The sequence below is a fragment of the Hylobates moloch genome, unplaced genomic scaffold (assembly GCF_009828535.3).
Source record: "Hylobates moloch isolate HMO894 unplaced genomic scaffold, HMol_V3 SCAFFOLD_10, whole genome shotgun sequence".
Classification (NCBI taxonomy): Eukaryota; Metazoa; Chordata; class Mammalia; order Primates; family Hylobatidae; genus Hylobates; species Hylobates moloch.
In genome coordinates this window covers 60,831,161-60,858,542 of record NW_026652285.1, presented here as the reverse complement: position 1 = coordinate 60,858,542, position 27,382 = coordinate 60,831,161, and the positions used below count along the sequence as shown (strand labels likewise).

The window sequence follows — 27,382 nt, the reverse complement described above, 5'->3', positions numbered from 1 at the left end:
ACCACGAGACCCTGGCGGGCAAGCACACAAGCGGCTGGACTTCAAGAGGAACACGCCCGTGGAAGAACACACGGGCATCTGCCATCAGGCCATTGACCTGTGGATGGCGGAAGATAAGGCAGGGCATATGATTGAGCTGACTAACGCAAGCCGCCTATGGACGGATGGCTAAACTGAAAGAGCACTCTGGAACACACACCCACTGGGGCTTCAGCTGTAAACATGCACACCTAGATTCTGCCATGGGGTCGGAGCCTCACAGCCTGCCTGTCTGCATGCTCCCCCTAGAGGTTTGAGCGGCGGGGCTCGGAAACAGCAAGCCACACCCCCATCCCATGCCCTGCGAGGGAGATAAGGGAACTTTTCTCGTTTCATTGGGAAAGCAGAGGACCTTGGCTAGGAACGGGCAAGGCTAGAGCACCAGGAAGCAGAAAGCACGGCAGTAGTCCTGCAACACGGCCACTCTGTCCTGGACACCAACTCCAGTGCTGTGCCTCTCTCTCAGGTTTCAAATCCCATGGAGGGGTATCTAATTTTTAAGCTAAGGCATGTGCCTGGCCTTGGTCTAGAAGAGGCCCAGATACGGATCTTTCTAGACTGACATCCCACTCTTTAAGGGATGTCAGGGCACTTTTCAGAAGTGGAACTCAAGGCTGGTCTGCTCCAAAGCAACAGATGCCCACAGCAAGTTAAAGCTCATGAGACAAAAACCTTCACGTGCATGCCTGTAATAAAAAGAAGTTCGATTTACTGGGCAGGGGGATTTTCTTGGTGATTCTAAAGAGGGTTTGAGGAACAGAGGGTCAGTCTGGATTGGATATTGCCTGGAAGTGAGTGCAATTAATGATTAGTTATCTTAATAATTTTTAGTTAGGAGCTAGGGAGATTAAAGTGAAGTCGTTGGTAAAGAAGCAGTTGTCAGTCTTGTTAGCAGAAGAGAGGAATGTGTAGTTGTTGAGTCTCCTAGTCACCGTCTTATTTCAGACATGGACAGCATGGCCTTCCTTCTTTATATTCTGGGAATATCTCTGATGTTCCTTGGGAACCTCTGGGCTAGCTGTTAGCTGTAAGCTGTCATTTTGGAGTTTCTCACTTTCTCAAAATCTTGAACATTAATCAAAATGAATCTGGTTTCCAGGCCCCGACTTTACCCCTAGTGACTTGGAGAGACATCAGCATTTAAGGTGGTGTCTGTTGCGAGCTGATCACATTTTTAGTGAGTGATGTCACCAGAATTAGATAAAGGGGTGTCTGAGGGATGCCCTGCAGGTATTGACAACGGTGGCTATAAGAGGGACTGGGCACAATTTTATTAATAAGTCTGAGGATTCCTTTAGATTTTACCAACTTTTTCCTTATGCCAGGTGAACACAGTTTCCAATGGAAAGAACCTCCTCTTTTCCCCAGATAAGAGTAGTTGGGATACCAGAAACGTTTAATGGTTTCTGAGATTGAATCATTAACATAAACAAAATAACTGGGCCGCAAATTGTCAAAATGCATCCCTCACACATCAGTGCAACTTCTCCTCTAACTGTTGACGGCCCAAGTCTTTCTGAAAACATTAATCTGGGGGTGAGAACTTGGGAGATAAACACAGTCATGTTCTTTATAAATAAGGAGCCTCCCTGACGTAGAAATCACAAAGAAAAAGAAAGAAGACCATGGGCCTCTTCCCTTTGAATTGTCTTCCCTCTTGCTATGTTACTGCTTGAGCTTCCTTTGTGGGCTCCATATTATCACTGTTCTTTCCACCACTCATAAAAACACCACAGGGCAGGCTCCAGAGTGACCACAGCTAAGCCCCAGCTCTGCCAGCAGGTCCCTCATCTTCTCATGATTCTGTGGGCTTCTGTTTCCTGGGATCTCTCTTCTTTCTGGCGTCTCTCTTCATCTCTCTAGGCTCTTGGTGAATTTGTACTGGTGGAAAAAGACGTCAAGATTAGTAAGAAAGGAAAGATTTATAGCCTGAATGAGGGCAATGCTAAGTATTTTGACAGGGCTGCCACTGAATATGTGCAGAAAAAGAAATTCCCTGAGGTGAGTGAAGAAACCCAGGTAGGTCGGAGGGAGAATGTTGTCTCCATGGGGTCCTGTTTGGGTGGTGGCTTCAGGGGGCCTTGCTGAAAGAGGTTGGAGCCACTGTTCATAGCTCTGGTCAGTATGAGAATGGCAAACTCTGCTTTTCTTCATAAGCAATCAGTATCTTTTATAGCTAAAATTTACCTTCTAAAGATAATACTTCCCTTTACATTTAAGTTGTTCCAGGAGAAATTGTTTGTAACAAAAGTTAGGGATCACACTTGCAAAATTCAGAGCTCAGGCCAGAACCTTTCTTAAGTCATTTGTTTAATCTAAGCTCCAACCTATAGATTCACTCACTCAGTTGCATTTGCTTTTCGAAGGAATAATTACACAAGAAAACTTCAAAAAGTTCATGGAAAAAAATGAAATTAAAAGATAAAATTAAAAATACAAAATTTATTTCTCAACATAAGCTCCATTGAGCTCAAGACACTTTTGTAAGGGTTTATACCAGCCCTTTAGTCCAACCCTAAACCCAAGGTCCTGGGAATTCAACCCTGCCAAGGCAGGGTCTTTTTTATGTTATTTGCTCAAGAAAAACAGATGCCCTTCAAAGGTTTTTTAATATTAGAAAACAAAAAGAAGCCAGAAGGAGCCAAATCAGGGCTGTAGTTATATTCCATTAAAACTCTTGCAAAATTCCCTTGTTTATTAAATTAATGAGAGGAATGAGCAGAGCATTGCTGTAGTGGAGAACTCTCTGGTGAAACTTTCCTGGGCTTTGTCTGCTAAAACTGTGGCTTTCTCAGAACACTCTCTTAATAAGCATATGTGGGCCAAGGAGCCAACATCTCCCCAGTGTTGTGAAAATGAATGGCCGTGATTAGTCAAGGCCAAATTGTATCCTGCACCTTCAGAGGCTCTTGCTCTCCTCCCCCAAGTTATGCCCATCTATAGCTATCCATCCATCCATCCATCCATCCATCCATCCATCCATCCATCCATTCTTATATCCCTTCATCCCTCCCTCCCTCCTGTCTATCTATCCATCTTCCTTTCTATCTATCTACCTGTCTATCTATCCATCCTCCTTCCTATCCATCTATCATCTATCTATCTATCTATCCATCCTCCTTCCTATCTATCCATCCTTCTTCCTATCTATCTATCATCTATCTATCTATCTATCTATCTATCTATCTATCTATCTATCTATCTATCTATCCTTAACTGAGAGATTTCTCACAGCTTTCCTTTCCAGAGCAAAGGTAAGTTGAAGAATAGCAACACCTCCGTCTGTTATGTGGAGTCATTCTGGGCTTAAAAACTAGGAATTTAGGGATGTAAGTTCTATCTCTAGTTCCTGGTAGTTCTCTGTGTGTCTTCCGAAAGATTCTTTCTGTATTTAAATGTTTTGGTTTCATGACTTAACGTTTTCTCCAAATATAAAAATTGTGTTTGTTCGTGTGTAACACGTGGAAGGCGTCAAAAAAATAAAATGTAAACAAAAACCATGTGTAAGTTTCTTCACTCTCAGTAACCCCGCTGTGAACATCATCATACATCTCTCTAGGTTTTGTTTTCTTGCAAATGTGCTTACATAGTTATCATATGTAATCCAATTATAAATACAGTTTTTAAACCTGCATTTCTACTTACATCTACTTCATGAGTATTTCCTAGTTATTAAAACTTCTTCAAAAGCACATTGCTGTACCATAACGTATTTAATCATTCTCAGGTTGTTCCACACTTAGTCTGTGTCCAGCTTTTCACTCCATAAAAAAATATTGCAGTGAGCCCCTTTGTACCTCATCTTTGCTGATCTGAAAATTCCCTTAGAAGGTATTCCTAGAAGTAGGATTTCTGGTAAAATAGAATTGTGGATCCTCACCTTAGTCTTCACTGTTAAGTCAGGCCAAGGTGTTTCATCTTGGATCCAATTAAGTGCTAAGTAACTAAAATACCTGAAGACTTGGTAATTTCTTGCCTGTAGTGTGGTTTCAAGGGATGCACTAGAGGACAGTATAATATAATGATCTTCATTATAATTATGGGTTGGACTTAATAATAATAGTAGTTAACATTTACTGGGTGATTAATATGTGGTAAGCCCTGTTTAAAACAGTGTTTTACATGTATTAACTCCTTTATTCTAGTAACAACTCTTGGAGGCAGGTACAGATGGGGAAAATAAGGCACAGAGGGGTTCAATTACTTATCCAAGTGACTGAGCCAGGATTCAAGCCCAAGCATTTTGGCTGCCAACCCATACCCTTAACCACAGCATGACCCTGCTTGGAAGCAATCAAATAGGGAAGAACCCTCACCTCCCACACACTGGGGTTGCAGGGCTTAGGGCTGCCTAACCTGCCGGGAGATAGCGCCGCCTCCTTGCTGGCTGCGGAGTTTCTGCCTCCTTCACCTTGGTTCCTTTTCCTGCTTTATGGGCTGTGTGCCTGCTCGGTATGGGCAGGGCAAAAGCCCAGATGAAGAACACACAATTCTGTATCTGGAAGGGAAGAGGAATATGTATCAGGCCGTTTTCAGGAATCTGCTGGAAGGGGGATGGAGGGAGGAAATGAATGAGAAAACACTGCTTCAGGGGTTTGGTATTTTGTGTTCTTATTTTTGTTTTTGACAATTGTTAGAGCATTAGGCTTGCCTAATTAGCAGTAATAGTTCCGTACATTTTTCACAAATTCCACCTGGTGCAATGCCAGATGTGATCTATAAAATCAGTGTTCCTAGAGATAACAGGTCTAGGGGGTAATGAATTCCCTCAGTATTTGCTTTTCTGCAAAGGATCTTATTCTTTGCCGATGAAGCTTAGTTTGGCTAGATATGAAAGTCTTGGTTGGAGTTTCCTTTAAGAATGTTGATCATTCCCTATGACTCATGGGATATGGACCTCTGCTGAGAGGTCCATTGTTAGTTTGATGGGCTTCACTTTGTAGGTGACTTGACCCTTCTCTCTAGCTGCTTTTAACATTTTTTCTTTCATTTCAAGCTTGGAGAATCTGATGATTATGTGTCTTGTGGATGATCTTCTGGTGAAGTATCTTACTAGGGTTCCCTGCATTTCCCGAATTTTCTATTGGCCTCTCTAGCTGAGTTGGTGAAGTTCTCATGGGTGATAACCTGAAATATGTTTTCCAAGTTGTTTCCATTCTCTCCATCTCTTTCAGAGACACCAATGAGTCATAGATTGGGTCTTTTTACATAATCTCATATTTCTCAGAGGTTTTTTTTTCATTCCTTTTTATTCTTTTTTTCTTTATTCTTGTCTGACTGTCTTATTTCAGAAAGCCAGTCTTCAAGCTCTAAGATTCTTTCCTCAGCTTCATCTATTGTGCTATTAATACTTGCGATTGCATTATGAAATTCCCGTAGTGTGTTTTTCAGCTCTATCAGGTTGATTACATTCTTTTTCATACTGGCTATTTAGCCTGTCAGCTCCTGTATTGTTTCATTGTGATTCTTAGCATCCTTGGATTAGGTTTCAACATTCTCCTTAATATCGATGATTTTCATTCCTGTTTGTATTCTGAATTCTATTTCTGTCATTTCAGTCATCTCAGCCCAGTTCAGAACCCTTGCTGGAGAGGTGATGCAGTCATCTGGCGGAAAGAAGGCACACAGGCTTTCTGAGTTGTCAGCTTTCTTGCATTCATTCTCATCTGTGTGGGCTGATGTTCCTTCAGTCTTTGAAGTTCTCTCCTTTGGATGGGTTTTTTTTTTTTTCTTTTATCCTATTTGATAACCTTGGGGGTTTGATTGTGGTACAAGTTGGGTCCAGTGGACTGGCTTTGTTTCTGGAAGGTTTTAGGGGGTCAAAGCTCAGCTCCCAACTTCTGGACTGCATGCTCTAATTCTGGACTTCTACTGGGCTGACTTTATTCCCTGTCTCCTTGACGTTAGGAATCCACTGTGCTGGGGGTATGGAGGTTCTCCCAGATAGCAGGTCACAACACTTGTATGGGTAGTGTCAGCCAAAGTGCTTCATAGGATGGTGGCAGTGGAATCTGTCCTCGTTTGCATGTGCCAGCAGCAGTGGCAGTGGTGCCGTGGTGGGGTGCATGCTTGTCCACTGTGGTGGGGTGCTAGTGGGTGCTGGGTTGCCGGCCTCTGTGCATGTGTTCACAGCAGTGGCAGAGGCAGCATGGTGTCAGGAGGAAGGGCACTCCAGCTGGCGTCTTACATGTATTTACACTGGTGATGGTGTTAGCATGTGGGTGGGGTGCTGGTGGGTGCAGGAGTGTGTGTGTCCTCTGTGTGTGTTCCTCTGGGTGGCAGTGACCACTCAGGGTGGACATGTGTCCATTATTCTCCATGCCTAGTTTCAGGCTGGTGGTAGCTTGGCGCACGGGTGGGGCATTAGTTGGGGCAAGGTCTACCCATACACACATGCTCTGGCAAAGCCATATGGGGGGTGGCTGTGGGCAAGTGTATGCAGGCAAAGCAGCACAGGGGAGGCTGCAATGGGGGGAGGGCATTAGCAGGCTGGTGTATGTCTGTGGGGCTACTCTGCTGGAGCTCTCTGCTGGTCAGGTATGGTCTGCCAGCACAGGAGCTATGATGTGGGGCCCTAGGAGGTACCCTCTGTGGGAACCCAAGGCTGCATTGCAAGCAGGCGTGGCCAGGCTGGGGCCCCAGGAGAGACCAGGAGACTGAGGGGTGCTCAGGTCTGACTGGCCCTGTCTCATGGACCACCCCGCAGAGTTCAGGTCCCACAGTTCTCCTAGGGCTTAAGTCTCTTATAGGAGCAAGTTGAACCTCAGGGGATGGGTGTCCCTGGCCATACTCCACTAGAGAAGCTCCTGCAACAAACTCTCTGAGCTGCACACTGGCTGGAGTTCTGCCCCTACCCCTTCTCTAAGCAGCTTTCCCTGCCAACTCAAGTGTCCATGGTGGTTGAGGGGCCTTCTTCTGCCAGGGTTCCAGATGCCCATGGCAAGATTGGGATGCTCCTTGCCAGCTCAACTCACCCCTTCTCCAGGAACCAGAGATGGTGTTTCAAGAAGGAGCTCATAGTCAATAGTAGATAGTGCTGCTTAGAAGTTAAGTATAGTGTCCATAGGCTATGGTGACTTGGGGGCATTGGTGACCTTGGGGGAAGCGTATTCCACTGGAGTAATGGGATGGTAGTCAGGGAGCAGTGGGCAGAAGAATGGGGGGAGGTGGTGATGTGGAGGTGGTGGATGTGTACACCTCCACACCTCTACCAAATGTGGCAGTGGGGGATCCCAGGATGGAACTAGAGTCTGATATGGGGACTTTGGATGAATTTCTAATCAAATGGGAGATCGTTGAGTTGAAGGGCTGAGGCTGAAAGAGAAGTTGATGTGGGGAAAAGAAAGAGAGATCAGACTATTACTGTGTCTATGTAGAAAGAAGTAGACATAAGAGCCTCCATTTTGTTCTGTACTAAGAGAAATTCTTCTCTCTTGAGATGCTGTTAATCTGTAACCCTAGCCCCAACCCTGTGCTTGCAGAGACATGTGCTGTGTTGACTCAAGGTTTAATGGATTTAGGGCTGTGCAGGATGTGCTTTGTTAAAAAAGTGCTTAAAGGCAGTGTGCTTGGTAAAAGTCATCACCATTCTCTAATCTCGCGTACCCAGGGACACGATACACTGCCAGGGACCTCCGCCTAGGAAAGCCAGCTATTGTCCAGGGTTTCTCACCATAAGATAGCCTGAGATATGGCCTTGTGGGAAGGGAAAGACCTGACTGTCCCCCAGCCTGACACCCGTAAAGGGTGTGTGCTGAGGAGGATTAGTAAAAGAGGAAGGCCTCTTTGCAGTTGAGATAAGAGGAAGGCATCTGTCTCCTGCTCGTCCCTGGGAATGGAATGTCTCGGTGTAAAACCCAATCGTACGTTCTATTTACTGAGATAGGAGAAAACCGCCTTATGGCTGAGGTGAGACATGCTGGCGGCAATACTGCTCCTTAATGCACCGAGTTGTGTAAAGTCAAACATAAATCTGGCCTATGTGCACATCAAGGCAGAGCACCTTTCCTTAGACTTATTTATGACACACAGATCTTTGCTCACAAGTTTTCCTGCTGACCCTCTCCCCATCATTACCCTATAGTCCTGCCACATCCCCCTCTCCAAGATGGTAGAGATAATGATCAATAAATACTGAGGGAACTCAGAGACCAGTGCCGGCGCGGGTCCTCCATATGCTGAGCGCCGGTCTGCTGGGCCCACTTTTCTTTCTCTATACTTGTATCTGTGTCTTGTTTCTTTTCTCAGTTTCTCATCCCACTTGACGAGAAACACCCACAGGTTGTGGAGGGACAGGCCGCCCCTTCAGTTGAAGTACGTGAAAAGAAGAGATGGGGAATAATGGATGTCACTGAGTCTGTGAGAGGCAGAAGGGGGAGGAGGAGCTCTTTCGTCTCACGCCTGCTGTTTGGCTACTGCACTGCTGCTCCTTGGCAAGTCTGTGTGGTGGGTAGGGGAAGAGAAACCAGCTCCATTTCCCTTGAGTGAGCCTCCAGGCTGTGGTAGGTTTGAAGGAGAAGGCCAAAATTATGTGACTGGTTATTCTTACTGTCCTCCCCCTCCGGCCTCACACCCATCATTCACCATGAGCCAGCTGTGTGTCTTATTTGCCACAGCCCGCGTCTGACTTTTAGCTTCAGCATCTGATTTGGGATCATAAACCCCATAAGGAATCTAATGAAATTTATCAACACACTTCCCAGAAAAATGCAGATAAACATACACGTTACATACACATTACATGTTTAGAGGGTTTATTACAGATGCCCTGATGTCTACCCAAGAGTCCCCCAGAGAATTCCCAAACTCCAGAATAAGAACTTCTGCTCAGAACTCATCAAATATGACTGTAAACGTTGTTCCTGGAAGGTCTAACTGCAACTCAGCTCTATCCCATATCAATTAATTGCATGGGAGAGGCCAGCAGCAGAAGTTGTAACTGACAATTTTCTTTTGCGGGACCTGTGGCTGGCAGCTCTGGGTGGAAAAGATTTCCTTGATGCAAGAGCTGAAGGCTCTTCCCCAACATCAGCAAGCCTGGGGAGCTGAGCAGGTGGTCTTTATCCTGCACTTCCTGGGCCACCTTCTCTGGCAGCAGGAAGCAGCCCCGGGCCAGATCAAGGAGCACTGTTGGAGATGGGTCAGGCTTCTTAAGGGGGAAGGACGCCTCCAGCTGGGCTGTGTGAGCTGGGGACAACATGACCCTCCCAGCAGAAACTCACTGGAGACACCTGGGCCTTGTCAGTCAAGTTATTTTCTGTCAAGCAATTGGGATAAACATTTGCCTCCAGGGGCCCCGGACTGCACCTGAAGGAACTGAGGTCTCCCTGGGTCTCCAGGGCCCTGGATGTGGATGTCCTGCGGAGAGATGGGGCTTTTCTTGTCCTCCTGCTTCTGGGTCTCTACCTGACCCCCCTCCTCTATCACTGCTCTGGGCTTTTCTTGGGTCCTCACCTTGGTCTTATTCGGCAGCCTGGCTGGGATCGGAATCAGCTTCCTATCCCGGACCACCTGCTCACGTGGTGAAGGCAGTTGGAGAGTGAACTTGCTTCTGGGAGGAGGGATCCTCACCGAGCTGGGGTGTCCCAACATCATGGAGTTGCGAGCAGACAGCACGGGTTTCTTCCTTGAGGGGAGCCCGAAGCCCACAGCAGGCAGGACCCCCAGGGGGGCGCCCGTGTCTGGCGGGAGAGGACACGGTCTCCTAGGCGCGCTGTAGAAGCTGACTGGAGAAGGCCCACGACTCCGCTGAGGGTTAAAGAGGAACCGGAAAGGGCCCGGGGTAGACGTGGGCGCCGCAGGGTGAGCCCGGCCAGGCTGAGAGGACTCACGGGCTATGGGAGCTTGTGGGCGACGGCCCGGCAGGGGCCTGCGGCGAGACCAGGGACAAAATATACTTAATAAATTGCCCATTTAGAGCAACTTGTGTGGGTACAATGGCGAGAAAACGGTCAGTAATGGAGACGCTGCTCCGTAGTCGCCCACTTCTCTTTTGCCAGGCGCGCACTGGGCAGCTGAGCGCTTGTGACGTCCCAGTGGGGCTGGTGACAGAACCAGGGCGCGCCGAAGCGCGCGGGAGCACCCCCGCCCTACGGCGCCTACCAGAGGGGTCAAAGGGCAAAAGAGAGAGCCCCACCCCCACCACGCCCGCCTCCGCCGGGCCCAGCAGGACTCTCTAACACCTGAGGACATCCTGCTGCTGGGAGCAGGTGTGTGGCCTCGGATGGGTCCCTCTGTGGGGCTGTGGGGTGTGCGGGCTGACATGTCAGAGCCCTTCCCGCCTGGCGCCTGGCCTGGGCGCTGCCTTGGCACCCAGTGGCCCTGTATTGGCCAGCCCTGTGCCCTGGGTTACAGGGCCAGAACCTGCTGGAAGCCGAGCACGGGACCACCGGATCCTGCCAGGCTCCCCCAGGGCTGCTCCAGTGCCTCTATGCCGCCTGGAGCCAGGCCCGCCTTCTACATGGCCACCCTGGCCGCTAGGGCCACCAGCCCCCCTACGCAGGTTTCCAAGGAGAGGACACGGTGGGTGCCCTGACCTGACTGGATGCTGCCCCTTACCACATCCCTTCCTGGCAGGTGGGATCTCCACTTCTTTTCACAAATTTACCTAAGACCTTTCTGCAGGTCATTCAGGTGGTCATGGCCCAGCCAGGCTTTGAACCCAGGCTGTGCGATTCCACAGCTGGCGCCCTGGCTTGTGTGCCTCCTGATTGTGGATACAGCATCTATTCTTATTTTTTCCTGTAGTCCTGGGGTACTCAGCACCTGGCATATCTGTAATAAGGACATGCACACCTAGAAGTAGGTCTTCACTTCAACATACAAGTTGCCCATGGCATGCTCTGGGCTCCAGTCCTCTACAAAGATGTAGGGCAGGGACTACCAGTTGTCAGCACAGCACCATCCCACATTGCTCTTCTAATGGAGCCTTTCAGCTCAGATGTTCTTTCTTGTCTAGTGGGAAGGATCCAAGTATGTAAAGATTATGTTCTAGATCAGCTTTGGTCTATCCTAAAAGAAATTCACCAGGGGAATTATTCCGTATTGATAAGAAGCCAGTTTCTTTGGCCTTCCTGGAATATGTCTAGAAAGCAAATGTGTCATTTATTTGCAAGTTAATAGTGGAGCAATGTATTGGATTAAAATATGATCAACACAGTTTGGTCATTGTGAGCATGCCAGTTGGATCCGCTCTTCACCACACATTAGCACCTAAATATAATTTCAGATCTTATGCCCAAGAGAAGGACGTACTCTTGGGTGTCTGGACAAGGAAAACATGCATGAAAAATCAACGATTCTTCTTAGACCCCTCAGGCAAGTGAAGTCATGGAGCAAACCACGACCCCATAATTGGAGAGACAAAGTAATACTAAAAATCACAACTTACAGCCTCAGAAACCCACAGGTAGAGACCTCCACAGGAACAAGCAACTGGGTGGGGAAAGCAAAGTGCAACTGGCAAATTGCTGGAGGCCCAGTGTGAGCAAGGCTGAGAGTTAAAACTCTTAAGAGTTCCCAGTCATAGAGAGGCCCCATGAGCTGTAAAGCTTCAATAGCTCTACTGGGTTCTGAAAGTGAAAAGGTGTGAAAAATTGCATTTCTCTAATGATTAGTAATGTTGCATCACTCTGGTGGTTAGTAATTTTTTCATTTTTGCTGGCCACTTGTATGTCTTTTTTTTGAGAAGTGTCTGTTAATGTCTTTTGCCCATTTCTTGATGTGGCTATTTGGTTTTTAATTTTGTCTTGTTCAATTGTTTACATTCCTTATAGATTCTGGATATTAGGGCTTTGTCAGATGCTTAGTTTGCAGATATTTTCTCCCATTCTGTAGGTTGTCTGTTTGCTGTGTTGATAGTTCTTTTACTGTGCATAAGCACTTTTGCTTAATTAGGTCCCACTTGTCAATTTTTGTATGTGTTGCAATTGCTTTTGAGGTTATAGTCATAAATTCTTTGCCAATGCTGATGTCCAGAACGCTGTTTTCTAGGTTTTCTTCTAGGGTTCTTATATTCTGAGGTCTTACATGTGAATCTTTAATCCATAGTGGTTACTTTTTGTATATGGTGAAAGGTAGGGATCCAGTCTCAGTCTTCAGTATATGGCTAGCCAGATATCTCAGGAACATTTATTGACTAGGGAGTCCTTTCCTCTTTGCTTATTTTTGTCAACTTTGTTGAAGATCATATGGCTGTAGGTGTTCAGCTTTATTCTTGGTTTCTCTATTCTGTTCCATTGGTCTGCATGTCTGTTTTTGTACCAGTACCATGCTGTTTTGGTTACTGTAGCCTTTCAGTGTAATTTGAATAGTCCGGTAGCATGATGCCCCTGGCTTTGTTCTTTTTCTCAGGATTGCTTTAGCTATTCAGGCCCTTTATTAGTTCCATATAAATTTTAGAATAGTTTTTCCTAGTTCTGTGAAAAATGATGTTGATAGCTTGATACGAATAGTATTGAATCCATAGGTCGCTTTGGGCAGTATGGCCATTTTATCAATATTGATTCTTCAAATTAATGAGCATGGAAAGTTTTTCCATTTGTTTGTGTCATCTCTGATTTCTTTCAGCAGTTTTGTAGTTCTTGTAGAGATCTTTTACCTCCATGGTTAGACGTATTCTTACATATTTATTTGTTTTTGACTATTGTAAATGGGATTGCTTGCTTTATTGGGTTTTCAGCTTGTTATTGTTATATAGAAATGCTACTTATTTTGTACATTTGTATTATATCCTTAAACTATATCAAAAGCATTTATTAGTTCCAGGATTCTTTTGGTGGAGTCCTTAGGATTTTCTAGGTATAGAATCATATAGTTTGACTTCTTCTTTTCTTATTTGGTTGCCTATTATTTCTTTCTCTTGCCTGATTGTTCTAGCTTGGACTTCTTGTCATGTCAATTTTATCTGAAGTTTTAAAACAATTTATTAGAGATAGAAATAAACGTATCTACAACATTAGTAATAATTGCAGACCAGGGGTTACGAACTTTGAGAATAGTTACTTGAATTTTTTTTTTTTTTTTTTTTTTTTTTTGGTCACAAACTGGCTTTTTCTCATCCATGCTCAGGATACGCATTGAGGACTCTTCATCTAACAGCCCTGACCCATGCAGAACCTGCACCCAAGAATCAAGCTCAGGCTTTTTCGCCACTCAGGTTCCAAGAAAAGCAGCCTTATGGACTCTCTCAAGTGTGGGCTGCTGAGGAGCTTTCTCAAAAGGTGAGGTCCTGACTCTCCTCTCCCTCCCGGCTACAGCAGAATCCCACCTTTGCACCTGGCTCTAAGCTTGCAGGTGGAGCCCGGATGCTGGCCCCTGTCTCTCCAGGATGTCTTGGGTTCTATGCTGTCTCCCATCAAGGTCTAGGAGGAGGAAGGGTTTTGCACCAGTCCTTGGCCTATGGCTGACACAGTGGTTTTGGTGGCTTTCAACTGTGGTCTAGGCTGACTGGTGACCCTGTGTGCACCCCTTGTTTTCCAGCAATGGCAAACTGCCCCAGCAATAGCAAAAGAAGGGCTCCACTGAAATCACAGCCACAGACACAATGGTCCCTCATCGTCACTGTGCCAATTGCAGAATTGCCTCATGTTCTACTTAGGCTCTGCCCTTAAAAACAAAGCTTGGACTCACACAGGTCCAAGCATAGCACAGATCAAATACTGGCATCAGGAGGAATCCTCACCTCTTATACCTTCTTCCTGGAATGCTGCAGGGTGTTGCAGAAAAGGAAAACACAGTGGAAAGGCTGGAGAGAGAAGGCCAAAGCTGGGAGGTACACGATGCCCTGTGCAAGGGCTCCCTTGAGTTCTTTCTGGCCTGCAGCCTCCATAAGCATTAAAAACCTGTACCCAGACTGTGAGAACATAGTGTGAGGAACTGCACCGTCACATTGGAGCCGGGCCTCCCCAAAGCCATGCTGAAGGTGTTTGTGGCCCTGTCCTCCAACTGGAGAGATGGCCTGGGCATGAGGCCAGCATGCCCTCCTCACCTGGGTAGTAAAGTCAGCCAGGTAGCAGGATCCGCCTCCTGAAATAATTCATTCTCTGCCCCCAGCCTTTGGTGACAAGCTGAAGAACCCACTCCAAGTTGTTCTGCTGGCTTCCATGCTGACATCATGAATGTTCCTGAACCAGCTGGAGGTGAGTTTGGATATGACAGAGATACATCATTGCTGAAAGAGATCAGCAGTAGGTGAGGGTCAGGTGCTGGTTCTCTAACCCAAGGGCAGGCTGTTATCCCAGGGAACTGAATCAGGGCTGTGGAAACCACAACAGGAACCACTTGAACCAGGAAAAGAATTAAAGGCCTTTCTTGCTTGCTTAGCTTTTTTGTTGTACTTTTCATTTTTATCAAATCAATGAATTCACATAACAACAAGTTAAATAAGTGAGGAGCGTGTGATGAAAAGCAGCTGTCCTCCCTCTTCTTTCTCACCTCCCAGCACCATGGCTTGGTGGTGACTTCTTTAATTCTTTTAGCTTTCACTGCTTTTCTTGATTATTGTGATAACACTAATCAGTGTTTCTCAAAATATAAGTTGCAACCCACTACTGGATCATTAATTTCATTTAGGAGGTCATGTCCAGCTCTTTTTAAAATTTTAATTGATACATAATGTTTATAGATATTTATGTGATACAAAGTGATATATCAAAACATGTATACATAGTGTGATAATCAGTTCAGGGTAATTAGCATATCATCACCTGAAACATTTATCATTTCTTTATAGTGATAACATGTAAATGCCTCTCTTTCAGTTATTTTGAAATATACGTTATTGTAAACTACAGCCACTCTGCTGTACAATAGGCCACCAGAACTTATTCCTGCTATCTAATTATACTTTTGTACCTGTTAACCACTCCCTCCCCAGTCTCTGGCAACCACTGTTTTATTTTCTACTTCTATGAGATCAACCTTTTAGATTCCACATATAAGTAAGTTCGTGTGATATTTGTCTTTCTGTATCTGGCTTATTTCATTTAATATAATGTCTTCCAGGGTCACCCATGTTGTTGGAAATTAAAGGGTTTCATTGTTTTTAGTGGCTGAATAGGATTCCATTCTGTGTATATACCACATTTGTAACAATCTATGTATGCATTGATAGACACTTAAGTTGATTCCATTTCTTGGCTATTGTGAATAGTACTACAATAATCATGGGAGTGCAAATATCTCTTCAGCATACTGATTTAATTTTATCTGAATCTACACCCAATAGTGGGATTGCTATATCTAGTATTTCCTGTTTGTAGGAAGGAAGGAAAGAAGGAAGGAAGGAAGGAAGGAAGGAAGGAAGGAAGGAAGGAAGGAAGGAAGGAAGGGAGGGAGGGAGGGAGGAAGGAAGGAGAGAGAGAGAAAGAAAGAAGGAAGGAAAGAAAGAAAGAAAGAGAAAGAAAGAAAGAAAGAAAGAAAGAAAGAAAGAAAGAAAGAAAGAAAGAAAGAGAAAGAAAGAAAGAAAGAAGGAAAAGCTCCAGGTATTAGAGCTACCTGACAAAAATTCATGCTGAGCCTGAACTTCCTAGAGACAGTAGAACTGAAACTGATACATCTGCACAAATGCCAGGGCTGAGTGAGTGAGACAGGCATGTTACAGCAAAAAGCCAAAGCCAATTGTTAATTTGTCCACAGTTAAGAAACTGACAGACTTAAACTACCATATAAAATGTTACATGTAAATTCTATCACAATACTGTGCTAGGTACAAGATTTTTACATTTTTTCTTTTAATAAAAAAGCTTTACACAAACAAGCCATTAGCTTATTTTAAGAAAGAAAACAAAAAGTTAGTCTGAGGGCTTTGTATATATAGTGATATATATCACTATATATGATATATATGTATATATGTGTATATATATCATATACGTATATGTGTATATATGTGTATATATATCATATACGTATATGTGTATATATGTGTATATATACACATATGTGTGTATATATATACATATATACATATATGTGTATATGTATACATATGTGTATATATATGTGTGTATATATATCACTAGATCTTCTTTTGCTATCCTTTTTCTGAAGTTTTTGGATCCATTCTTCAATTCACATTCTAAAATACCTCTATTAGCAGGGTCTTCACTTAGCACCAGTTAGGTGATTATTGTGCAAACACAGTAATAATTGCTGAGATGCATATAAAATGCATCAAAAATTGCTATATGTAACAATGAGATCACTCATCCCAACCCCTCCCGACTGAAAACTACATAACCTCTTACAGAATGTTAGTGTTCCAAGTCTTAGTGTAACTTGATCTCATAGTGAGCTGCTTGGTCCCTTTCAATTCTTTTGATTGCTGGGTTCAGTTGTTTCTCTAAGAGGCAGTTTTCTGTCAGCATCTTAATATGTAGTTCATTTCCCACTGAAACATGAGATAGGTAATTTATTTCCAGTAAGTTTGATTGTTTTCTTTTTCTCTTTTTTTCTTTTTCTTTTTTTTTTTTTTTGAGTCAGAGTTTCACTCCTGTTGCCCAGGCTGGAGTGTGATGGCGCGATCTTGGCTCACTGCAACCTCCTCCTCCTGGGTTCAAGTGATTCTCATGTCTCAGCCTCCCAAGTAGCTGGAATTACAGGCACCCGCCACCATGCCCGGCTATTTTTTGTATTTTTAGTAGAGATAGGGTTTCACCATGTTGGCCAAGCTGGTCTCAAACTCCTGACCTCAGGTGAACCACCTGCCTCAGCCTTCCAAAGTGCCGGGATTGTGAGCCACCGCGCCTGGCCAATTGTTTTCTTATAAGCATTAAAAATGTCTTAATGTCTTCTTTGACTTTTCTTCATGACTTCCCTTGCAAATGTTTATGTCACTACTACCACTAACAGCCTGAAGCCCATGGTGGAGCTGCTATTTTATTTCTCACATGTCACTAGTCCATCATTTTCATAGTTACAGGAAGGGGCAATAGCTGAAGGTACACTGACAACCACTACGTGGGTAACTGTCTTATTTCCATCTGCCGGCTTTTCTTCTTTCAGCTGCAAAGTTTTCACATCATGTTCTTGCGTTCTTGCCACTGCTTCTGATTTAACCTCTGGCCCCTTTATGACCACACTGATAACTCGAGGAGGAATCTGGCCAGATGCCTGCTGAGTAGGCACTGAGAGTCTCATTACAGCTGTACCGTGGGCTATTAAAACAAACAAGGGTAAGTGCTTTCACAGCCAATGGTGTTCCAACAATGTTAATGCTTCCTGATCCAGTTAAATTGACTTTGTCTGCAGCTGACACTGTGCAAGCTGTGTAGCTGGAATGGTAATAATTTTGACAGGCTGCATGGTGATTTTTTCTTGGTTTTCAGTAGAAGCTGTCATAGTAGGGATTATCTGAATGACTACCTTTGGAGAGGTCGCTGTTGTTGGATTAGTGCTGGTTATTAATGGTGCACCTGCACTAACTGACTGAACTGCCACAGTTGAAATGTTCTGACCCAATGATGTCGTTATAACAGGTACTTGCATTGCCACACGAACTGTCCTTGGAGCTGCTGTTGCTGATACAGATGCAGTGGTAGGTGGAAACCTGCATAAAGCATCGTGACCAGGGGAAGTGATATTCACGACTCTAGCTACACCCTTCTCTGCTCTGGAGAAGTTTATGGGGGATGAATTTTTTCTACCACAAACAGAGGATGCTGCTTTCAGGAGACTTTCTGCCGACAGTGGCACTCATTCCAATGATTTTTTATCAGTAGCTCCTGCTAAATTTTCATTACAAGTTTCACTTTCGTCATCGTCTATGACTACTATGTTTTTGGGCATATCTTTAAACTGATATACAAGCCTCTGTCCTTCAACCTTTGCAAGACTTCCGCTTTGGTAGCTTTGCAATAATTCCCCTTTGGTAATAGAATCTCAAAGCTCATTCCATAGTTTCATAGTTCATGTCTGGTTTGTTCTTATGCTTTCCCCAAAGCTTGGAGACAGCCTTTGAATCCACCAGCCTGAATATGCCTTTTTCTCTCTGAATCCATTTAATATACTGGGGACAAATATTTTTATCTTTAAGTAGATCTAAAAGAAACTCCCACAAATATATTACGTTTCCTTTTCCTTCTCTCGTTTTTTTTTATACCTAACTCAGGAGACCCACTGGAAACTGGTGATTGTTGGGTCTTTGGTTTACGGCCAATTTTTTTCCTTTTCATTGGTTCATGGCTATCTGGTGATGTAGGAATAGGAGAGGTATCCATTGGTTCAGACCCCTCAGTTGACACCTCCACTACAGTTTCTGTAATGACATCTGGCCTTATAGCAACATGGATAAATTCAGGACTTCTTGAATCCCTCAAGTAGGTGGGAGATTTCATAGGAAGCAGGGCTTCAGCAGCTTCAATTCTCTTTTGGAGTCATGTTCAAAATAATCTTGCTCAGGCCAATGTCTTAAAGGATTTCTGCTGTTTTCCTCTAGTAGTTTCATATTTTGGGGTCTTATATTTATGTCTTTAATCCATCTGAGTTTATTTTTCTATCTGGTGAAGGATAGAAATCCAGTTTCATTCTGTGTGTGCACATCCCATTTTCCAAGCACCATTTGTTGAAGAGTCTGTTCTGTTTGCAATGTGTGTGCTTGGCACTTTGTCAAAAATCAGTTGGCTGTAGATGCATGGAGTTATTTCTGGGCTTTCTGTTCTGTCCCTTTGGTCTATTTGTCTTTCTTTATGCTAATGCCATCCTGTTTAGGTTATTATAACTTTGTAGAGTATTGTGTATTTTGAAGTCAGGCGGTATGATGTTTGGAGCTTACTTTCTTTTTCTTCTTCTCCAGATTGCTTTGGCTATTTGGGGTCTTTTTCGGTTCCATGTGAGTTTTAGGATTGTTTTTCCTATCCTTGTGAAGCGTGTCACTGGTATTTTGATAGAAATTCCATTGAATCTATAGATAGCTTTGGTTAGGACTGGCATCTTAAAAATATTAGTTTTTCTAATGCAAGAACGCAGGATATCTTTCCATTTATTTGCATCTGCTTAATTTCTTTCATCAATGTTTTATACTTTTCAAACCAGAGGTCTTTCAGCTCCTGGTTAAATTTATTTTTAGGCATCTCTTTTTTTGGTGGCTATTTTCTATGGAATTTTTTTCTACATTTGCTTTTCAGATAGTCCATTATTAGTGTATACAAGTGCTGCCAATTTCTGTGTTTTGTCTTTCTATCCTGCAACTTTACTAAATTCATTTATCTTAACAGGCCTTTTTGGTGGAATCTTCAGCATTTTCTGTATATACGAGTATAAATCTAGAGAAAAGTAAACTCTCATACACCGTTGGTGGAAATATAAATTAATAAAGCCACTGTGGCGAACAGTTAGGAGGTTCCCCATAAAACTACAAATAGAGCTACTGTACAAATCAGTGATCCCACTGCTGGGTATATAAAATCAGTATATTGAAGAGAAATCTGCACTCCCCTGTTTACTGCAGCACTGTTCACAATAACTAAGATTTGGAGGAAACCTAAGTGTCCATCAGTAGATGAAAGGGTAAAGAAAATGTGGTGCATATACACAATGGAGTACTATTCAGCCATAAAAAGTAATGAGGTTCTGTCATTTGCAACAATATGGATGGAACTGGAGGTCATTATGTTAAGTGCAACAAGCCAGGCACAGCAAGCCAATCGTGGTATTTTCTCACTTATTCATGGGATCTAAAAATCAAAACAATTGAACTGATGGGTCTAGAGAGCAGAAGAATGGTTGCCAGAGGCTGGGAAAGGTAGTGGGAGGGGATTGGCAGGGGTGGGTGGGGATAGTTAATGGGTATAAAAAATAGTTACAAAGAATTAATAAGACCTACTATTTGATAGCACAGTAGAGTGACTATACTCAAAAATAAAGTAATTGTACATTTAAAAATAACTTAAGAAGTATAATTGGATTTTTGTAACAGAAAGAATAAATGCTTGAGGGAATGGATACCACATTCTTCATGATGTGATTATTATGCATTGCATGCCTGTATCAAAACATCTCATGTACTCCATAAATATATACACCTATTATGTACCCGCAAAAATTAAAAAACTAAAAATAAAAGAAAAATAAAAAGAGATGCATCCTTTGGTCCCTGAAGCACTGAGGTGCTGCCATGAGGTGCAAGGACTCCTTATGGCAGCCACAGCTGGAGTGAGGTGGATGGAGATGCTGGTGATGGCGAGTGGAGTCCTGGTGAACTGCAGAGAAGGCGTCCGGCACCAGTGCTGGTGAGATGCCTTATGCTGGGGTCAGGGTGGCCTTAGGCCAGGTTCTGCCTCTGCCCGTCCCAGCTGTGTGAGAGGCTGGTAGAGATCAGCCTCCCCACACCCATTTCTCTTCCTGGGCCCCTAAGAAGACTACATTTCCCAGCCTCTCTTGCTTTCAGTTGAGGGCCAGGGGTTTTGTCAAATGGGGTGGGGGTAGAATTACATCTAGGTTGACTGCCAGTGCTCAATCCTTCATCCTCTCTCTTCCCTTCTGAACCACCCCTGAAGCCATGCATTTTAGAGACAGGGTCATGACTCAGCAGGAGCCTGGAGGCCTGAGCCACTTACCCTGTTGCTATCAGCCTGGCATGGGAAGGAGAAACAAACCTTTGCTGTACTAAGCCACTGGGGTTTCCGGCTTATTTATTTCTGCAGCATAACCTATGCTATCCTGACTAGGGTAGACTGAGCTTGGCAACAATTTTAACCTCTCTGAGTCTCCCTTTCTTCATTTGCAAAATGTTAATTGTAATATCTGTTGTACTCACGGCCATCTTTGCTGTAGGTAACAGAAACCCATTCATTTTGGCTGAAGCAGAAAGGGAATTTGTTGGAATATTTCAGGGGACTCTCATGAAATCCAGCACCTACTGCCTTTCTAGCCTCGAGGACACATCCTTTACATCCCAGCATTGTCATCCAATCCACTGTGTCTCTGTGTCTCACAGCAAGTTCCAGAAGAAAAAAATCTGATTGTCTTAGTTTGTGTCAAGTCAGCTGTAGCCAGAGACCAGGGTCACATAAGACAAATGTGGCCTGGGGTTTTCTTATGAGCAGGGTGCACTTTTCTGTTAGATGGGTATCAGGAGGGAGAGGGATTACTAGTGCCATCTGTAAGGAGTCATCTCTGCCCTGTAAAGAGATCCAAGGGAAGGCCTGCTACTTCTGCCACCATCCAGCCCAGCTGTCGACCCCTTTCAGCCATATTTATATGTTAGACATTTGAGTTACCCACATGGTCTGAAATTGCAGCTGGAGACCTTTCAGCAAATCTCAAAGTTCTTTCAGGACACACAACAGTGTGGACACACAGAGCAGCTGAAAGTGCCAGAGGGCGGGAGAGTGGTGTCCACTTCACAGTTATTTCAGCGCCACTGATGCATCGGTGAGCACAAAGCTATTTATTTATGGGCTTGCTCTGCTTGGTAGAGATCCTCACAGGCCTGAGACAAAGTAGTAAGGACGAAAGGAGTCTCTGAACAATAGGACAATCTGATGGCAGTTCATAGAGAGGGACCTCCACCCGAAGGCTAGGATCTGGGCTATGACTCTAGAGTACTAGCAGAGGGCACGTTCTCTGTTAGCAAAACTCTGCTAGGATACTTTCCATGCACCCTGTCAAGTGATCCCAACATATGCTTTTGCATGAAACCTCAGCATTCCTGCATACAGCATGGCAGACACCTTTGGGGCATCTGCTCAGCCCATGATCACCATCTCATACAAAAGAAAAAGGACGTGATCATCCTCGCCAAGAAGGTGCGTCCAGGGGCTGCAGTGCCCGTGCTCGCCATTAGATGATGCTACTGAGCCAGGAACAATCTGTTTTTCTTTAATTTCTGGGATTTTCCTCTATTTCTTAACATTTGTTTTCTAGAAACAATGGATTGCCACTTTTCTAGTTGGAAATCTTGAGCTGTCTACTGAAAGAAGACTCTACAGTAGGACAGTGATTCATTCAGGAAATAGTTCAGAGTGATGTACGGAACCACCTCAGTAGGCGGTTGTTCACGGCTGTTCACAGCTGTTCACTTTATCTGTCAGTGACAAGTGACACATCTTTTGGGGCTTGAACTTGTGGAGTCCAGTAAAAACCAGAGTTTCTGGGAAAAGCTGTAAAATACAGCCTCGTACTCTCACCCCCCTTCTTGTTTCCACCCCCACCCTCACCCCACATTTTGCAAGGGGATTATGTTTCCAGCAGAGATTTCTTCATGCCTGATGAGCTGTTAGACTACTCTAGAAAGGAAATCACGAGGATCCTGTGCTCTTGTTCAACACGTTGGTAAAATTGGTTAGTGCAGGGCATAGCTAGGGAGGGACCGTATTCACTACGGGTCCACGAATAGCTTTTTATAGAGAGGTTTGCTGGCAGTCAAAAGGTTCAACCAATGTTCAGCAGCAATATAGTATCGCAGAATAGATGCTATTCTATTTGACCCAAAAAGTTGGCTGAACTCCTTAGGAGTGACAAGCACACTGGCCCTGATGTTTCAATGAACTATGAAACAAAGCACTGACCTGCCTCTCTCTCAAATAGAATAGCATCTATTGGGCTATTTGCCCTTCTTTTACACATTGGAAATTGGGGATAAGAGGCTATTTCTTTGTGATTAGCTGGAAGAATGGAAAAGGTAAAGTAAAGCCAAATTTATTTAACCTCTGCTATATGCCAGGTACTGTGTAAGGCACTTTTACACTTGTCTCACATAATTTAAGCCACATCACCCCTATTATTTTAAACTTTCAACTTCAGTTGACATGACCCTTGTTTCTCCCTCCTGTCTAATCTACCATTGTCTTCTACCATTGGTCTGAACTACACAGGTTTTCATGCTAGCTCTTGAATACTCCACACCTGCTAATCTCTCTGCCTAAAACTCTCCTCTCTAAGATGAGCATGGTGGCTAACGCCTGCAATCCCAGTGCTTTGGGAGGCTGAAGTAGGAGGATCACTTGAGCTCAGGAATTTGAGACCTGCCTGGGCAACATAAATCAAAATAAAAAAATTGAAAAATTAGCTGGGCATGGTGGTGTGCTCCTGTAGTCCCAGCTATTCAAGAGGCTGAGGTGGGAGGATTGCTTGAGCCCAGAAGTTGTAGGCTGCAGTGAGCTGTAACCACACCACTGCACTCCATCCTGGGCAACAGAATGAGACTCTGTCTCAAAAAAAAAAAAAATCTGTTCTCTTGGTCTCTCTGTGTGTCTTCATTCCTTAATTCTAGTCAAGCCTGTCATCAAATGTGACCCCCTTCATGGGTCTCCAGCCCCTCCAGCCTGCGTAGGTTTTCTTTAGGGCACACACCACAACCTATTTGTATGTGTGCTGACCTGTGTGCTGCCTGTTCTCACACTAGAATGTCAGTTCCAGGAAATCAGCCTTGCTGCCAGTATTGCCGCCCCCCTGAAATCCCAGTGCCCTGAACAGTTCCCAGCATATGCTGGAAGCTCAACAAGTATCTGCTGAATGAAAGCATGCACAAGTGGGCTAAATCGGATCACAATGGGATACATTAGATTACTGTAGAGATGATGGGGAATTTCTAAGTTTATAGATTATCAAACTTTTTTTGTCTGCCTCTGACTGAGCATGGAAAAAAAAAAAAAACAGAAACAAAGCTCGAATGAAACTAGGCTAATACTCGTTGGAAAGTCAGGGAAAACTAATTTGTGTGGAGGGAGAAATGACCCTCATCTCACTTGAAGTTTTGTCACTGGTGTCTAATGAGCCAGGGGCTCCAGTCCCCATCACTAAGGGCCCTCTCAGGACCTTGCACACAGGCAGCTGTATAAAGGACCCACGGCCTTCCCTCCATGGCTGGAGCTGCCTGTGACAGCAGAGTGGCTGGCTGTAGGGATGTGGGTCTTTCAAGACCCCACCGACTTTATCTTCTCGTCTTCACATTGGACAGGCGAGTTGTCCAATACAAAACCCAAAGGAGTATTTTTATGTAAGCTGACACACCCTGCCTTCTATAAGTCATGGTGTTTTTTGATAAGGATATGCCTTATCAAAAAACTCTTATCTTTTTTCCACGTGGTGTTCTCTTATCTTTTTTCCACGTGGTGTTCTCTGCTGCACACAGCCCTGACATAGCGCAATTGTGCTAATGGGAAGATGTGCTGACTGGGAGGTGCTTCCCTCTCTGATTTAGAAGAAATACATGGTCTGCTTTGACCCACTGGATGGATCTTCCAGCATCGACTGCCTGGCCTCCATTGGAACCATCTTTGCCGTCTACAGAAAGGTGAGTAGACAGGCAAAATGTGAGGAGGGCTGACATTTCATGTGTCCCTCCTGGAGTGGTCTCTGGAAGGTTCCTAGGCTGAGAGTCATGAGTTTGGAGTCCTAATCTCTGTCCCCCTACTAACTAGAAAAGCCTCTGCGGGCAAACCACAAACTTCTCTCTTCCTAAGCTCCTCATTAGAAGAATTGAATTGTTGATTCTCCCTGTGACTACTTTCTGCTGTTCCTGGGGCAGTAATGTAGAAGGACAGCCGGGATCTTGTTTTGAAATCTGGATGCAATACCAATGTCAAACATAGTATTAGGTTCCAGGTGGCATCCGAAGACCCACTCTGTTTCTTTTTTCTGCATCTCACCTGTTAGGGTATTCATTTTCTTTTGCTGCCAGAACAAATCAGCACACACTTAGAGGCAGCAAACACCACCTGTTGATTGCCTCCCACTTCTGTAGGTCAGAAGGCCAGTCGGCTTGGCTGGGTTTTCTGCTTAGAGTCTCCTGAGTACAAAATTGAGATGACAGCCAGTCTGGCTCCTTACCAAGAGGCTCCAGGGGAGAATTTGTCTCCAGGCTCATTTAGGTTGTCGGCAGAATTCAGTTCCTTTCTGCGGTGGGATCAAAGTCCTCGATTCATTGCTAGCTGATGGCCAGGGTCCTTCTTGGCTGCTGAATGCTGCCTGTGTTCTTAGGCTTGGTAGGCCTTCATTTTCAAAAGCAGCAATAGTTAGTCAAAGTTTTGAATCTGTGACACCACCTCCCCGTCTTGCCTCATCTCCCCTGTCCCTAGCCACAGGAAGTTCTCTGCTTGTAAAAGCCGGTTTTATTAGATTGGACTAATCTAACCAGGATGACCCGGGGTGATCTTCCTATTTGAAATTCGTACCCTGATTACATCTGAAAACTCCTTGTTGCCTTGTAATGCTCGGTATTCACAGATTCTGGGGATTGGGGTATCTTTGGGGCCATTCTGCCTACCCGGAAACCCTAGCAAACAAAGCATTGAAAGAATGAAGCAACAAAAGCACGGATTTATTGAAACCAAAGTATGCTCCACAGAGTGGGAGTGAGCTTGAGCAAGCCGCTCAAGAGCGCTAATTGCAGAATTTTCTGGGGTTTAAGTACTCTCTAGAGGTTTCCTATTGGTTACTTGGTTTACACCCTATGTAAATGAAAGAGTGGCCTGCAACCAGTCTGATTGGTTGTGGAAGGCAACCAATCAGAGGCTGAAGTGAAGTTACAAAGTTACATCCTACGCAAATATCTGATTGGTTTCACTTCAGCCTCTGATTAGTCCCCTCCTGAAACCAATCAGCATGCCTGTGGTCCCAGCTACTCGGGAGGCTGAGGCAGGAGAATCACTTGAACCTGGGAGGTGCAGGATGTAGTGAGCTAAGATCATGCCACTGCACTCCAGCCTGGGTGACAGAGGGAGACCCTGTCTCAAAAAAAAAAAAAACGAAGAAGAAGAAGAAGAACAGCTGGATGCACTGGCTTGCTCCTGTAATCCCAGCACTTTGGGAGGCCAAGGTGGGCAGATCTCTTGAGTTTGAGACCAGCCTGGGCAATGTGACAATACCATATGTCTACAAAAATACAAAAACTAGCTGGGCATAGTGGCACACAACTGTAGTCCCAGCTACTGGGGAGGCTGAGGTGGGAAGATCACCTGAATCTGTAGTATGTTTATATTAACATATAATAATGAGCAGTTTTTTAACTTTCTTTTTCTTTTTCTTTTTTTTAAAATTATTTTACTTTAAGTTCTAGGGTACATGTGCACAACGTGCAGGTTTGTTACGTATACATGTGCCATGTTGGTGTGCTACACCCGTTAACTCGTTATTTGCATTAGGTATATCTCCTAATGCTATCCCTCCCCCCTCCCCTCACCCCAGGACAGGCCCCAGTGTGTGATGTTCCCCACCCTATGTCCATGTGTTCTCATTGTTCAATTCCCATCTATGAGTGAGAACATGCAGTGTTTGGTTTTCTGTCCTTGCGATAGTTTGCTCAGAATGATGGTTTCCGGCTTCATCCATGTCCCTACAAAGGACATGAACTCATCCTTTTTTATGGCTGCATAGTATTCCGTGGTGTATATATGCCACATTTTCTTAATCCAGTCTACCATTGATGGACATTTGGGTTGGTTCCAAGTCTTTGCTATTGTGAATAGTGCCACAATAAACATACGTGTGCATGTGTCTTTATAGCAGCATGATTTATAATCCTTTGGGTATATGCCCAGTAATGGGATGTCTGGGTCAAATGGTATTTCTAGTTCAAGATCCTTGAGGAATCGCCACACTGTCTTCCACAATGGTTGAACCAGTTTACAGTCCCACCAACAGTGTAAAAGCATTCCTATTTCTCCACATCCTCCCCAGCACCTGTTGTTTCCTGACTTTTTAATGATCGCCATTCTAACTGGTGTGAGTTGGTATCTCATTGTGGTTTTGATTTGCATTTCTCTGATGGCCAGTGATGATGAGCATTTTTTCATGTGTCTGTTGGCTGCGTAAATGTCTTCTTTTGAGAAGCGTCTGTTCATATGCTTCACCCACTTTTTGATGTGGTTGTTTGATTTTTTCTTGTAAATTTGTTTAAGTTCTTTGTAGATTCTGAATATTAGCGCTTTGTCAGATGGGTAGATTGTAAAAATTTTCTCCCATTCTGTAGGTTGCCTGTTCACTCTGATGGTAGTTTCTTTTGCTGTGCAGAAGCTCTTTAGTTTAATTATGAGCAGTTTTATAGCCATAGACTCCTATGTGCAAAAATGCACATTCTTGACACTTCCCCTGTCTCCTGTCCCCTACCTCTGTGGCTCGGGGACTCACACCCAAATGTGACTTCTCTGCTCTCCTTTCAAATCCTTCTCATGTTCTGACCCTTCTCTAGGCTGGGGAAGAAACTGCTGTCTTTTGTTCATAGAATAAACTTTACTTCTCTTTGTTATTTATTTATTTAAAATAGTTGCTTTATAAAACATTGCAAATGTCATAATTGTTAACAATTTATCAAACCGTAGTTAACTGGTTCAGTTTGCTGAGCATATTTTATAAAGGAAAAGAAAGGAAATGCCAAAACCCCGGTAAAGTTGTTTTATTGCAG

General features: G+C 44.2%; 1 protein-coding gene, 1 long non-coding RNA gene and 1 pseudogene across 3 annotated transcripts; 1 reads left to right on the top strand and 2 right to left on the bottom strand.

Moving 5' to 3' along the window:
- Positions 1-1,286: 1,286 nt before the first annotated feature.
- On the bottom strand, positions 1,287-10,135 carry LOC131384469 (nuclear pore-associated protein 1-like). 2 transcript variants are annotated; one of them, XM_058445796.1, is made up of 3 exons: positions 9,493-10,133; positions 4,396-4,537; positions 1,287-1,920 (listed from the first exon to the last, which is right to left on the bottom strand). In XM_058445796.1, exons 1-3 carry the CDS (start codon positions 9,949-9,951, stop codon positions 1,835-1,837), a joined length of 687 nt encoding a protein of 228 aa, XP_058301779.1. In that variant the 5' UTR covers positions 9,952-10,133; the 3' UTR covers positions 1,287-1,834. The 2 variants fall into 2 exon arrangements, with proteins under 2 accessions (XP_058301779.1, XP_058301780.1); XM_058445797.1 differs by lacking the exons at positions 1,287-1,920; positions 4,396-4,537 and adding an exon at positions 8,903-9,396 and having other exon boundaries at positions 9,493-10,135.
- On the top strand, positions 10,121-24,202 carry LOC131384470 (uncharacterized). Its single transcript, XR_009215356.1, has 4 exons — positions 10,121-10,247; positions 13,108-13,259; positions 14,092-14,177; positions 24,182-24,202. It is a non-coding gene; the product is annotated as an uncharacterized LOC131384470 (long non-coding RNA).
- On the bottom strand, positions 16,918-18,395 carry LOC116475213 (ETS-related transcription factor Elf-2-like; annotated as a pseudogene).
- Positions 24,203-27,382: the final 3,180 nt, after the last annotated feature.

Coding starts and splice junctions, on each gene's coding strand:
- LOC131384469 (XM_058445796.1), bottom strand. CDS start 9,951: ATGGGCAATTTATTAAGTATATTTTGTCCCTGGTCTCGCCGCAGGCCC. Junction 4,538..9,492: donor GGCTGCCGAATAAGACCAAG/GTGAGGACCCAA, acceptor CTTCCCTTCCAG/ATACAGAATTGTGTGTTCTT. Junction 1,921..4,395: donor GCGGCGCTATCTCCCGGCAG/GTTAGGCAGCCC, acceptor TTTTTCCACCAG/TACAAATTCACCAAGAGCCT.